This window comes from Pteropus medius, unplaced genomic scaffold (genome assembly GCF_902729225.1).
Source record: "Pteropus medius unplaced genomic scaffold, Ma_sr-lr_union100, whole genome shotgun sequence".
NCBI lineage: Eukaryota > Metazoa > Chordata > Mammalia > Chiroptera > Pteropodidae > Pteropus > Pteropus medius.
Window position 1 is genome coordinate 237,290 of NW_024348529.1, and position 12,628 is coordinate 249,917.

A 12,628-nucleotide genomic window follows, 5' to 3' on the forward strand; every position below is an offset into this window, starting at 1 on the left:
CACCCCGGCTGGCGACCTGGGCAGCCCCGTCTCCCGTGCGCCGGTGGCCAGTCCTTCCCCCGGTGAGCGCTGGTCACAGTCCCCGCACTCGCACCCTGAGCAGCTGCCCCTCGGCCAGCGCGGGAGTGAGTCTGCACGGCTCTTCTCAGTGGGGGGGCCTGTCCCACGGGGGGTCGTGCCACCCACTGCTCGCACCCCCACTCCCTCTGGGGTCCCTGGGTCCCACGGGGTTCCTGTGCCGTGGAGGCACCTCCCCCTCAAGGCTGGCCCTTTTCTCCAGTGCCTCGGGACCGCCACCAGGGTCCATGTGCCCGCTTTCCCCGTGCTGAATGTGGGGACGGCCGTGCGCCTGGGTGCGTGCCCATCTCCACGCCGCGGAGCCGCTGCCCTGGCCCAGTGTGGTGCCCAGGCGGGTCCCCAAGCCCCCCACTCGGAGCTACATGCCCCTGGGCGAGTGCCCAGGTCTCGTCCTCTGTGGGCTGAGCGCCTAGCGGGTCACAGTGTGCGGCAGGCTCTCCACAGCCCGGGGTGGTACCCAGCCCTCTGCGTGCTTGGAGCGGCCCCCGGGTGACCCGCGTCCTGCTGTCTGAATTTCTGTTCCAGAAAGGAGAGACCGTGAAGAAGATGCGTGACGAGGTGAGCGGGCGCGCCCTCGTGGGACCCCACCCCCGGGCAGGCGGGGACCAGCACAGCTCTGTGCTCAGGCCAGCCGGGAGCCCTGTGTGCGGGGGATGTCGGGGAGCGGCCCGGTGCAGTCGCCCTGGGCACACAGCAGCGCGGAGGGCCCCCACACACGCTGGGCCCCGCCATGCTGGGCAGCTGCCGTGGGACCACTGAATCCTTCCTCCCACTGAGATCTCCCCCTCGAGGGCAGTACTGGGAAGAATTTCACTAGTTAGCGTCAAGGTCAGCCCACCAGGTGTCCCCTGCAAGCCCACGTCCGCTGTCGGGCGCGACTTTGCTCCAGCGTCCAGGCTTTGTTTCCCGCCCCCTAGAGTGGTGCCAGGATCAACATCTCAGAGGGGAACTGCCCGGAAAGGATCGTGACCATCACGGGCCCCACCGACGCCATCTTCAAGGCCTTTGCCATGATCGCCTATAAGTTTGAGGAGGTAAGATGCCCCCTCTTCCCTGCGCCTGGGCGAGGTCACGGCCCTGCCCACCAGCTCCTCTCACCCGTCTCCCAGGGCTTTCCCACGCTGGGCCACCTAGTCACGGGCCAGCGCCCCCCTCCTCCTGGGCCTGCTCACCTCCCTGATGGGTGGGTCCTCAGCCCTCTCTGGAGCGGCTGCCCCACCCTTAGATGTGGACAGGTAAAGGGACACAGACACAGAGGTAAAGGCCCCTGCTGGCACATGTGAACACGTGTGCGTTTGTGTCTGCCACTTCTGTGAGTCACATCTTAAGGTTTTTATGAGTTTCTAATTTTTTTTTGAAATTGCCAAAAATTATTTAGAGATGCATTCAATGTTTTTAGTAAGAAGATGATCAAGCTAGGGAATAAACTTTTCTGTCAAAAATATGTCACCTGTCAGTCCAAACCCCCCATACCCCACCAGGCCTTAAGGACAAAGGTCAGGCCCTCTGCTGGTGCTCTCTGACCTGTGCCCCGCCCCCTCCACAGCAGCACCCCGTCCCCTCTGACCAGTCCTCCTGAGCCTGACCTGGCCTTCCAGCCTCTGTGACCAACCCCGCCTGGTGCTGTGTCCTTTCGCTGTGTACACACAGCGTTTTCGGGGTGTGTGCGTGTTCGCACCTGTTCTCCCGTGGGCAGAGCCCTGACCGCTGGCTCCCGAGGCCTGTTCCGCCCGCCCCCCGGAGCCGGGCCCTTGCGCTCAGCATTCAGACGTGTGCTGTCGGCCAACACGTGCACCCCGCCCCCAGGACATTATCAACTCCATGAGCAACAGCCCCGCCACCAGCAAGCCCCCGGTGACGCTGAGGTTGGTGGTCCCTGCCAGCCAGTGCGGCTCCCTCATCGGCAAAGGCGGCTCCAAGATCAAGGAGATCAGGGAGGTAACAGCACCTTCACCCGCCTGGCGGGTGCCCGGCCGCTGGGTGGGGGCAGTGTGGTGGGGGCGTGTGCCTCCTGGACCAGGGCACCCGCCCCCCGTTTCCTGGGAGAGTGTGCGCGGTCCCAGCTGGGCTGGGGGTGGCCCGGGGTGCGGCCTTTGCAGTCACACGCTCCCTCGCTTCAGGGAAGGCCTGAACCCCTGCTCCCAGGAGCGGGGTCTTGACTGCTTCACAGGAAGGGGCTGCTTAGGCCCTTCTAGAATCCGCCCTTCTCTGTGACCTGAAGCTCCGCAGAGGAGATAGAATTTCACATCGCTGAAAACAGTGGCTCCCTTTCTGTCTTCGTCCCCTGCCGATGTCTGTCCCCAGCTAAAAAGCCTCCTGCGCTGGGCAGCACGGGCCAGGGTGGGCCAGACTCACCCACGGGACTCCCCAAGGGGATTGCGGGCTGAGGAGAGGGCGCCATGGGTCTGCGTCGGGCGGGCTTTCCCCGGTGCCTGGCGCTCGGCAGGCCCCGCCACGTGCCCCCCGCCCTCCACCCCGCCCTCCAATGTCGATTTCTCCAGTCCACAGGAGCCCAGGTGCAGGTGGCCGGGGACATGCTGCCCAACTCCACGGAGCGGGCGGTGACCATCTCGGGGACCCCCGACGCCATCATCCAGTGTGTCAAGCAGATCTGTGTGGTCATGCTGGAGGTACGGTGTCTGCGCCTGCGCCTGTGGCCGGCCCGCCCTCACCGTGCTGGCTGTGGCTTCTCGGCGGAGGCGGTGGCGGCGGCTTTGGCACCTCGGGCCCTGAGGACTCATGAGGTCAGGGCTGTGAGGGCTGGGCGTCAGGAGTCTGGCCCAGGTTCCTGATGTGGGCGCCAGGCGGCACCACGGGGGGGCAGGGCTGGTGCGCCCTGGGGGTGTGGGGTGTCGTCTTCTCACTGGGGAAGGAAAGGGGATCTATGGGGGGCGCAGAGGCACACGCCCCTCCCTTCCTTCCTGGAACTGGGGTGAGAGGGGTCTCAGCAGCGGCACAAGTCTGCTCTGGGGAGGGTCCGCGTGCAGGGGGATGGGGGTGGGGGGGCAGAGCCCGCAGGCCCCAGCGCCCCAGCGCAGTGCAAAAGGCAGCGCTCAGGGAAAGCGCACGCAAATGCCCGAGCTGTAAAGACAGAAATGAACAAAGCGCTCAGAGCCAAAGCGGGCAGCGGAGATGCAGCAGAGCCAGACGCAGCCCCTCCTGACCCTTTCGGAAGGAAAAATCCCTGAGATTTAAATTTTAACAAGTCCCCAGAACGCAGCCAGACCACAAAGCCGTGGAGGTTTCGGTGTCTCTTTTAGCTACGACGAGGGAGCCCTGCCACAAGCGCGAGGGCCAGCAGCCGTGCTGGTCCCAGCCGCCTGGCCCAGCCCGGTCTGCCCGAGCGGCAGCGCCAGCCTCCTGGGCCGGGTTCGGCCCTCTGTTCTCGGCTTGGTGCTGAGACCCATGTCCACTCCTTAAAAAGTTTTGTATGTTTTTTAATTACTTGAAGCCCAATATTTTGTGAAGTCAAAAATATTGTTTAATGTCATTGTTCTGAAGTGTCCCCAACCTCTGGTTGTGGTAACATCGGTGCTGGCCCACGTTCCCTTCAGCCGCCGGCTCCCGGGACCCCGGAAGGGCCGTGTGGCAGATGGCAACAGACACGGGACTCGCGTGCTGGTAGATGGCCGTCTATTGATCATGGCAGCCCCAGGAGAGGCACAGCCTCCCACGTCTGCGGTCAAGCGTCAGAGCAGAGCGCATGGCCTCCTCGGGACTCTTCCCGCGTGGCACCGCCTGCGCCACACTGTTGGTCAGACGGCCTCCAGAAGCGGGTTCGACCCCGTTGGCTGTGGGGCGCTGGTGCCGCCAGGTCATGGCGGCAGCTGTCCCATGTCCTTCATGATGGCCGGAGGCTAACGTGGACGATAAACACTGAGTACACGTGGCAGACGTGAGTGACGAGCATGGGGCTGCGGTGACGCTGCATCTCGTTAGTGTCACGAAGGTCTCGGAGCAGCGTCCTGCCTGGGAGGAAGAGTCGTGCGTTGCCACATGAAGAGTGACCGGGCCGGCGGGCAGAGTGCCACAGCGTGGGCCTCGCCCCCTGCAAGCGCCACCAGAGGGCTGCCGAGCGCGGCCGAACCGGGGCCCGTGGGCTCTGCTCAGGGGGCCCCTCCTTCGTCGGAGGAGGCCAAGAGTTCGGGGATCACAGGCCAGAGTTGGCAAGACGCCCGGCAGAGCGCACGGCGCCAGGATGGCAGACACTGCCATCGGTGCAGTCAGGGCACTGCGGAGCCGGCGACAGGCTGGGGCTGAGGAGCGCACTGCGTGGGGAGGGGGCGGGCAGCAGCCGGGCCGAGTTCTCTGCTTGACACAGTGAAAACAGTGACTCGCTCACTCTCGGACGAGGCGCAGCTCTTCCGCGGTGAGCCCTGAGTCTGCTGAGTCCACGGAGCTGCTTCCGGAGGCGTTCAGTCGTAACCGCAGACACACTGAACCCCAGACGCCAGTCGGCGTCGGCTCACAGGCCCTCCTGCAGCCCCCTGCTTTACGGCAAGGTCACGCCGCACAGCCAAGGTCGCACGGTCTGCTCAAGGTTGCATGGTGTGGGCTGGGCTGTGGAGTGGAAGCTGCTGCCTGCTCTGCTGTCCCCATATGGCCATGTGTGTCTTGGGTGGGGGCACTCTGAGGTCACACCCACCTGGCCAGGGTGTCTGCTGGGCCTGAATGGGCTGTGGCCTCCTGAACTCCCGGACTCACTTGCCGGGCCTGGCCTGTGGCCTCCGCAGCTGGGAAGGACCCACAGGCTGACCTGCTCCGGGGGACAAGAAGGGCCTGGTGGCCTCTGGCCAAGGAGTCAGGTTGACTTTATCAGAATCCAGCCCTTGAGAATGTTATTCACCGGAAGACAAGAACCCTACACATTTAAACACAGAATAATCAAAGGAAATTACAGCAAACCTCACCGTGACTGGCTTATTTGGATTCTAAGCTTTTTAGAAAATGGCTCCTTTTTCGAATAGTAAAATCAGATGTTTCTACCTTTGCTGTGGTGACATCTGCTGGACGTCACTGGAGGCCAAGCAAAGCCTCTGGGCACTGGGCCTGAAGTGTGCACAGCGGGGCTGCACAGAGGCTTTTCTGGACGATTCTAGAGTTTTCTCTCAGGACCACCCACTGACAGGCGTGGAGTGACAGCGCCCAGTCTGGAGGCGGCCGTCCGTCTGTCCACATAGCATGTGGGGTCCCGCAGATGAAGACAGGGCCCCGCCCTCTCTTACTCTGTCCTGCTGGTGTGACCCACACCTGTGCGGGCAGTCTGGGGCAGGGGTTACAGGGAAGTGGGGGGCAGCCCCTGGAGAGCACAGGTGCTGGAGGCGTGGCCCTGGGCAGGCGGCCCTTCCGTCCTGGGCCGACCCCAGCACCGCTGGCCTAGGGGACTGGGCAGGTGGGCGCAGTGGGGGTGGGCTCGGGAAGGAGGTCTCCCCACCCTCAGGACTGCTGCGAGGCTATCTAACGTTCTCTCTCCCTCTCCTGTCCCTTTTCCTAGTCCCCACCGAAAGGTGCCACCATTCCCTACCGCCCAAAGCCCGCCTCCACCCCTGTCATTTTTGCAGGTGGTCAGGTAAGAGCCGACCCGCTCGCGGCCTCCACTGCCAACCTCAGCCTTTTACTGCAGCCCCCGCCGCTGCCCGTTAGTGCACTCAGGTTTTCTCCCTTCTCACGTGCACGTCTCCCGGCCCCGCGCTGGACGCAGAGCTCTCCTGGCACTTCCCGGCACCGGGCACATGCGGGTGGGCGCGGGCCCCGGGCAGGGGCCGAGCGGGTGGCGTCTGGCGGACGGAGCCGGCTGAGGCGACGTCCAGTGTGGCCCGGCCCCACGGCCTTCGCCCTGACGTGGTGCGGGGACCTGGTCCTGCCTGGGCCGCGCCGCTGGCGTCCGGTTCGCTGTGTTCAGGAGGCGGCAGCAGAGGGCGGGAGCCTTCCAGGCGGCTTCCTGCTCGTGGTGGGTGCAGTCCAGAGGGGCATGGGCCCCGTCTTCCCCCGAAGCACGTGCTCCCAGCGTCCCATGGGCGAGTTCCCGGGGCACGGACAGCTGGCTCGTCATGCCCCCAGGAGGGAAAGGGTGCCCCGCTGGGCGACAGCCCTCCCGGGCCCAGCAGGCTGGGCGTCCACCGCCCACGCCCGTCGTTGGGGCTGGAGCCTCTGCGCCCCCCCTGGACCAGGAAGGGCCTGGGAGGCAGGGCGGCCGAGAAGCTTCAGCTGAGGTGGCGGTTCACTTGGTAGGGCCTAGAGGGAGCTGAGCAGAGAGAGCCACGCCCCATCTCCTCACCAGCGGCACCGGGCCCGGGGTGTCCCAGCAGCTCGGCTTGCCCCGCCCTGTTCAGGGTCACTCGGCCAGGTAGCTGGACTTGGGAACGCCTGGCAGGGGTGCCTGGAGGAGCTCTGCGTCCAGTCGGCGTGATGTGTGTCTGTTCAAGGGAGAGTCAAGACGGAGACTTGCCAGGGGCCGGGGCCGAGGGGACGGGCCAGGACGCCGACATTAGGACGGGGGGCGGGAAGAGGCCCACGGCAGACTCCCGCGTTTCCTCTTCTGCACAGAGGAGTCTCGTCTGATCTTCAGGCCTGACTCCCGCCGTGGGTGAAGGCAGGGGCTGTGTCTCCGTGTCTTCAGGAGCACGTGAGGGACGCGGTGGCTCCCAGTGGCCTGCGTGGGTCCCCTGGCTTTTCCGTCCCAACGCCCAGGCCCTACTGATGTTCTTACCAGCCCAAGTCACGCTGGAGTCTCCCGACAGCCCTGACCCTTGCAGAGGTCTTCACACCCATCGGTCACCGGCAATAGCCCCAGACATGGGCACGTCCTCATGGGGCAGGTCGGAAAGCGAGGCCCTGGGGCGGGGACCAGTGGACCCGCAGCCATGCCCCCTCGGCCACCCTGGGGAGGTGGCGGGCAGTCACCGCGGGCCGCGTTCAGAACTCCGCTCCTCATCCCACCACAGTCGTGGTGGGACCGCGGCTTAGGCATCTGTGTGGTCCCAACCGCACCGCCACACGGTGAGGCACATTAACACACATGGGGGCCGGAAGCTGCGTGGCCAAGCCCCCACCAGCTCATCACCCCATCTGTGGAGCAGGGGCAAGAGGCCCACCCCTCAGTCACGGCCATCGCGGCCCCTGTCCCGAGGCTGTCACCAGGCCGTCGGCATCTTAACTTAGTGCTGTGTCCTTGGGACAGTCTGGTCCAGCCTGCGGCTTGTCTTGGTGGTCCACGGGGGGACAGAGTCACACGAGAGTGAGAGCCAGGCCGAGGAGCCGCACACAGTACAGACTCCGAAACGACGGCGTGAGTGAGACCTGATGCAGCCCGGGGTCCCCTCCAGAGTCCAGCCCCACCCCACCCACGTAGGACCCGCTGCAAAGCCAGTCCTTAGAGGTGTGTGGCCTGAGCGCCTTGACCTGACCTGCCTCTGGGAGGATGCCCCCGCCGTCGGTGGTCTGCCTGCGCTGGCGACACACACCCCTGGAGTCCTGGGGCATGGCTCAGCTGGCAGTGCCCTTCCTGCTGCTCAGCCTGGCCCGGACGCTGCGGGTCTGGCCTCCACAGACCTGTTCTGTGACTGCTGTGCTCTGCCTCTCTCCGGAGAGGACGGGGGGCCGCGCACACAGGCCGCACAGAGCTGAAGACCACACTGCCCGAGCAAACGAAGGAGGGGGCAGGAACCTAAGGAGTCGGGCAAGCAACCACCCTGTCATCTGCTCAGACACGCAGGGTTGCAGGCTGCGGGTCCAACCTGTCACAGACCCGCCCAGCTCTACGGGGGCAGCGTGTGTCCCAGGGCCTGTCACATTTGGTGACATAGTGCAGCATGGCCCGATGGCAGCTCCACAGAACCTGAAGGCGAGGTCTGGACCAGCTCCTGTGGCCCCTTCCTCTCGCTGGGCCACCTGCCGCATCTGACAGGATTCATTTACCTCCTGGTGACACGCCAGTGGACGGGCCCTGCTGCAGACTGAGCCACATCCCCGTGGTCCCTGTCCAGTGGCCGGCCAGGCCCTAGCTCCCCCGCAGGGCTGTCGATGACGAAAACTCAGCAGGCTCAAACCTGCGGTTGTCAGGATCTGAGACAGCACCTCACTCTGAGGTCTGCAGAAGTGACTTGTGGGCTGGCCTGAGGGTTCCCTCCCAGATGTGCAGGGACTGACTCCACGTGTGGGCTCAGTGGGCGTCAGGTATCCACTTAGGATGCGACCCGGGTTCTTGTGGCCGGGCGCTGGCAGCCCCCCCCCAGCCAGCGTGCCACCCCACGGGGCTGTGAGCACGTTCCCATCGCCAGGCTCTGATGGCAAGTCTTCGGTCTTACTCTCCCTTGACTCCATGTGGTTTGTTTCTTGGCCGTCAGTTTCTGGAAGCCTCTTGGCTGAGGGACTGTTGAGGTGGGTGGGGGTGGGCGGGGCCTCTGCCTGTCCGTGTTTGAATAGCGGGGGGTGGGAGAGGCCGCAGGGCCCCACACTCACGTGGCTGTGCCCAGTCACTGCCTCGAAGGCCAGTGCAACTGCGAAACCAAAATGGGGCCTCAGGACGCACCCCGGCCGCTCAGGGAGCTGTGCCACGAGCGTGCTGCCCCAAGTCAGAACAGCCACCTCACCCTCAGAGGCTGAACGACGGTCAGTCCTGTGGCTGATTTGGTTGTATTTCTTACTTAATTGGCTTTTGCAAAACTGGTTTGGGGTTACCTTTTAAAGATTTTTTGTGTGGGTTTTTTTTGGAGTAAATATTTCCTAAGTGTTTACTTTTATGGTTGATTAAATTTTCGAAAGGTTAACAACTAGTGATTCTGTAATGGGAGTCAGAGCATTAGTAAGTCATTTCTTTTAAGAAACGAGGGGCGCGGGGGTCAGAAGCTTCGGGATGAGTCGTTTCCCTCCCTCCCAGCTCACCTGGCCAGTCCCTGCGTCTTGCAGCCCTTGGAGGAAGTGGGGTGCAGCTCCCTAGCTCACGTGTCTAGTTGTTGCTCTGGCCAGCGGGGGGCACCGGCGAGGCTTGATACCTCTTCCATCCTACACCATGGGCAGGTGGGGATGCACGTGAGGAGGGGCCACTGTAACCACAGGGCCTGGGGCCAGTTCACACGCACACCGCACCTAGGAGACGGCCATGCTCCCGGGGAGGGCCCCACTCCGCCAGCTGACAGTGTCTCTCTCCCCAGGCCTACACGATCCAGGGACAGTACGCCATCCCGCACCCAGATGTGAGTTTTCACTTGGCCCCCTCCCCCTCCTCCCCCGCGTTGCCATTGACTCCCTGCATGCTGCTGTGAACTGCTCCGTATTAATATTACGTGATAATATTAATGCCCTTCTCAACTTCCCGACCTCTGTCGTGTCCACACGCCCTCGAGTAACCTTTAACCCCTTAGCACTAATTCTACTCACGTGGAGGACTTGGCCTGATGTCAAATTGTTGCGATGGTTGCGGCAGTGGGGGCTCCGTCCGCACACCGGGCCTCGGGCGGTGACCACAGGACTGGCCCCCTCTGTCCGCGTTTGCCCAGAAAGCCTTTCCCAGCGAGGGGCGCCTGGTGCCCACAGGGACGTGCGGCAGGCGGGCGAGGCGGACGAGCGGTGCTCCGGCCTCTTCTGCCAACCCTCGCGCCTCGAATCGGGCAGGTGCGGGGAGGTCGTCCGACGAGACCCGAAGGCAGGCAAGGCAGGGGCGGGTTTTCCGGACCGATCGGCACAAATAGGCACGTGTATTGGAAATACAGAAATCAGTTCACTGCTGTTGCGGGAGGTTTTCTGTTGAGTAGAAAAGAAATACGAGTGGTTTTTCTCTTTTAAAAACTCCTCATTAAGCGACGCACGTAGGCACCAGATGCTGAAGGATGTGGAGAGGAGTGTCCGCCTCGTCGGCCCCCAAGGCCATTGTTAGGGGGCCTGGTTTGGGACCTGCGGAGACGTCTGTCTAAATCGGGTGTGCACTGCGTCCCCAGAAGCCATCCTCCTGCCCAGAACGTGGCTTTAGGGCTCCACCTGTCACATGGAAGCTGAAGCGGGGCGCCCAGCTGTCCAGCATCAGGCGGCTGGTGTGTCGATGCCCAGTTCCGCCCCCGGCCTACTCCAGCCCCCTCGCCCGCCCCCGAGCCGCCTCCTCCAACGGCCCACAGCCACCTTGGCCTCCCCTTCGAGGACGCGTGCTGACACCTGGCCCCGCCAGTGATTCTCCACACACCCCCTTCTGTTACTGGGGATCTCTCCACCCTTCTGTGAGTTTATTTAGCCAGCTCAGTGGGGACTGAAGGTGTGAAACACTAGCAGCTTCGGAGCAAAGGTCGACATCTTGTACTCCCAGGAGGCCGATGGCATTGCCTGTGGAAATGAGCGCGCGGGGGCCCATCAGACCCCAGCAAGCGGGCCGGGTGGCCCCTGGCGCAGGAGCCTTTCTGACCCCATGGGGGTGATACCCATCCCTAGTCCTTTAGCCCCCAGCCCACGGGACCAGGAAGGCAGGTGTTAGCACTTGGAGGGGGAGGGTAGGAGGGGCTAGCCGGGCCCTCCCTGCAGGACCAATGGGTGAGGGCCAGGGCCAGGGTCAGTGCCAGGGCTAGGGTCAGGGACAGGGCCAGGGTCAAGGCCAGGGCCGGGCCAGGGCTGGGGTCAAGGTCAGGGTCAGGGCCAGAGTCAGGGCCAGGTGCCGCAGTGGGTAGGCTCCACAGCTCCTCACAGGATGCTTGGAGTGGTGGGGACAGGACATCAGAATGGAGCCGAGGGTCTAGGTTCCTGGACGGCACGGCCTTCATTTAAGCAGGGCAGGCGGCTTGGTGCCTTCAGAAGTGCGCGTCAGCAGCCCAGCTCTGCGGCCGTCTCAGAACCGGAGCGCTCGGCAGCCCCTGGCCGGGAGGGCCGCCGGGGAGGGCCGGCCTCGGAGCTGGCAGAGCGCCTCTGGGCCGAGCGCCGCTCGTGCGCCCGCGTGGGGCCCGGGGGCTCTGTCTTGGCTGACAGATTTTTATGTTAGTTGTTCTGCTCTTCCCGTGTGATTTTCCGTTTCTCTTAAAGTGGGTCACGTGGCGGGTTTTCTTCAGGCCAGTGTGAGCTAACACGACTGACGGTTGTGTGACCACCCCTTGCACTTGGGAGGGGTTTGCAACGCTATTCTGGCAGGCGGCGGAGCCAGTCACTCGCTGACCCTGAGTGACACTCACAGAGCGACGTGTGGTGAAGTAGGTGACGATGGCCAGGAAAGCAGTTCTTATCTGAGCTTAGAACCCAAATGTAACACAGGAAATACTAATTTATTCTGTAACCTAACCGGATGCAAAGTTTAAGTGTTTTGACCACAGTGGCTGGCACACGCACCGCAGCCATCTGTGGGCGGCTTACGGTCTAACCTGGATCAGATACAGACCAGGAGAAAAACATTTCTTAGATCTGAGTATGTTGTGTAGAACTGAATTATACACACTTTTTCTGTGCCCAGTTTTAAAGAATGTTTTCTGGTTTGCCCCGAAGAATCACCGCCACCGCCCCCACCCCTACCCGGCCGCTTCCCTGCAGGTTCTCGCAGGCACCCAAACCCTCTGGGAGCTGTGGCTCTCATCCATGCCAGGGAGGGAGGTGCAGGCCTGCTGGGTGGCAGGAGGCCTCACGGCTGCTCACCTGACTGCAGAGTGCGGGGAGGCTGCCCGCTGCCCCGCCGCCTGGTCCTGGCCGAGGGCTGGGTCACGGCCCCAGGCGGGAGGCGGGCCACCCCGGAGCTTGGGCACACAGTGCCGGTCGCCCGTCCCTCTCACCCAGCATGTCTGCTGCTTTAATTACGGTGGTGTGATCGCACCTGGAAGTGTCGGCCAACGTCAGTCATCCCCTTACATGTGACCTTCGTTTCCGGTCTTCGTGGCTCCCATGCCACTCCCAGACTTAACGTACCCCATTGAAAGGGGGTGCCTAACTCAAGCGCCAGCAGAAGGCCATGTGGGGCGACAGGGCGCCGGCCACCTCTGCCTTCCCAACCGAGCCTTGCACTAAGCGTGTGAAGTGGCCGTCGGGACCGTCATGCACTCCGCACGCCGGGGCAGGAGAGGCCGCGTGCCCACAGCGGGCCCTGGCCCCTTGCCCCGTGCCGCGGGCTCCCAGCAGCGGGCTGGACGACTGCGCTGAGCGTTGGCCAGGCCCCCGCACGGGCCAGGGAACGTGTCCCTTAGAGCGAGTCGCAGGGACACCGGAGTGACGTGCATGGCACGATGGAAGTGGAGAATCAGTGGACAGCTGCCCGTTACGTTCCTGCAGGGCCGTGGGCCGGAGTCCCCTGCGGACACAGGGTGGGTGGGTGGGCTCCCCGCCCACCTCCTCAGGCTTCCTCTGAAGCCTGAGGGAGGTGGCCCCTGGCATTTCACAGGGAGCACGTGGGAAGAGTGACCAGTCCTGCACCTGTCCACCAGATGACGGCCGCACGTCCGGCTGTGTCCTTCTGGGATCGCGTAGCACCAAGCGGCAGAGAGGTGCCCGCCCCCACATCAGACCAGGGCTGCCGCAGTCACTCACGAGACGGGGTGTCCGGGTAACTGTCACCATTGGCTTGAGCTAAATCTTCTTTCCTCCGTCCCCTGCCCTG

At 63.7% G+C, this 12,628-nt stretch overlaps 1 protein-coding gene across 1 annotated transcript in view; it reads left to right on the forward strand.

The window, feature by feature from the left end:
- Positions 1-12,628, forward strand: part of PCBP3 (poly(rC) binding protein 3) — a 168,592-nt gene that overhangs the window by 141,681 nt on the left and 14,283 nt on the right. Inside the window, exons 4-10 of the mRNA XM_039879798.1 lie at positions 604-636; positions 996-1,112; positions 1,885-2,016; positions 2,580-2,708; positions 5,573-5,647; positions 9,231-9,272; positions 9,576-9,762. Of these exons, the coding sequence (XP_039735732.1) occupies positions 604-636; positions 996-1,112; positions 1,885-2,016; positions 2,580-2,708; positions 5,573-5,647; positions 9,231-9,272; positions 9,576-9,762 (715 nt within the window). The remainder of the gene's footprint in view (positions 1-603; positions 637-995; positions 1,113-1,884; positions 2,017-2,579; positions 2,709-5,572; positions 5,648-9,230; positions 9,273-9,575; positions 9,763-12,628) is intronic.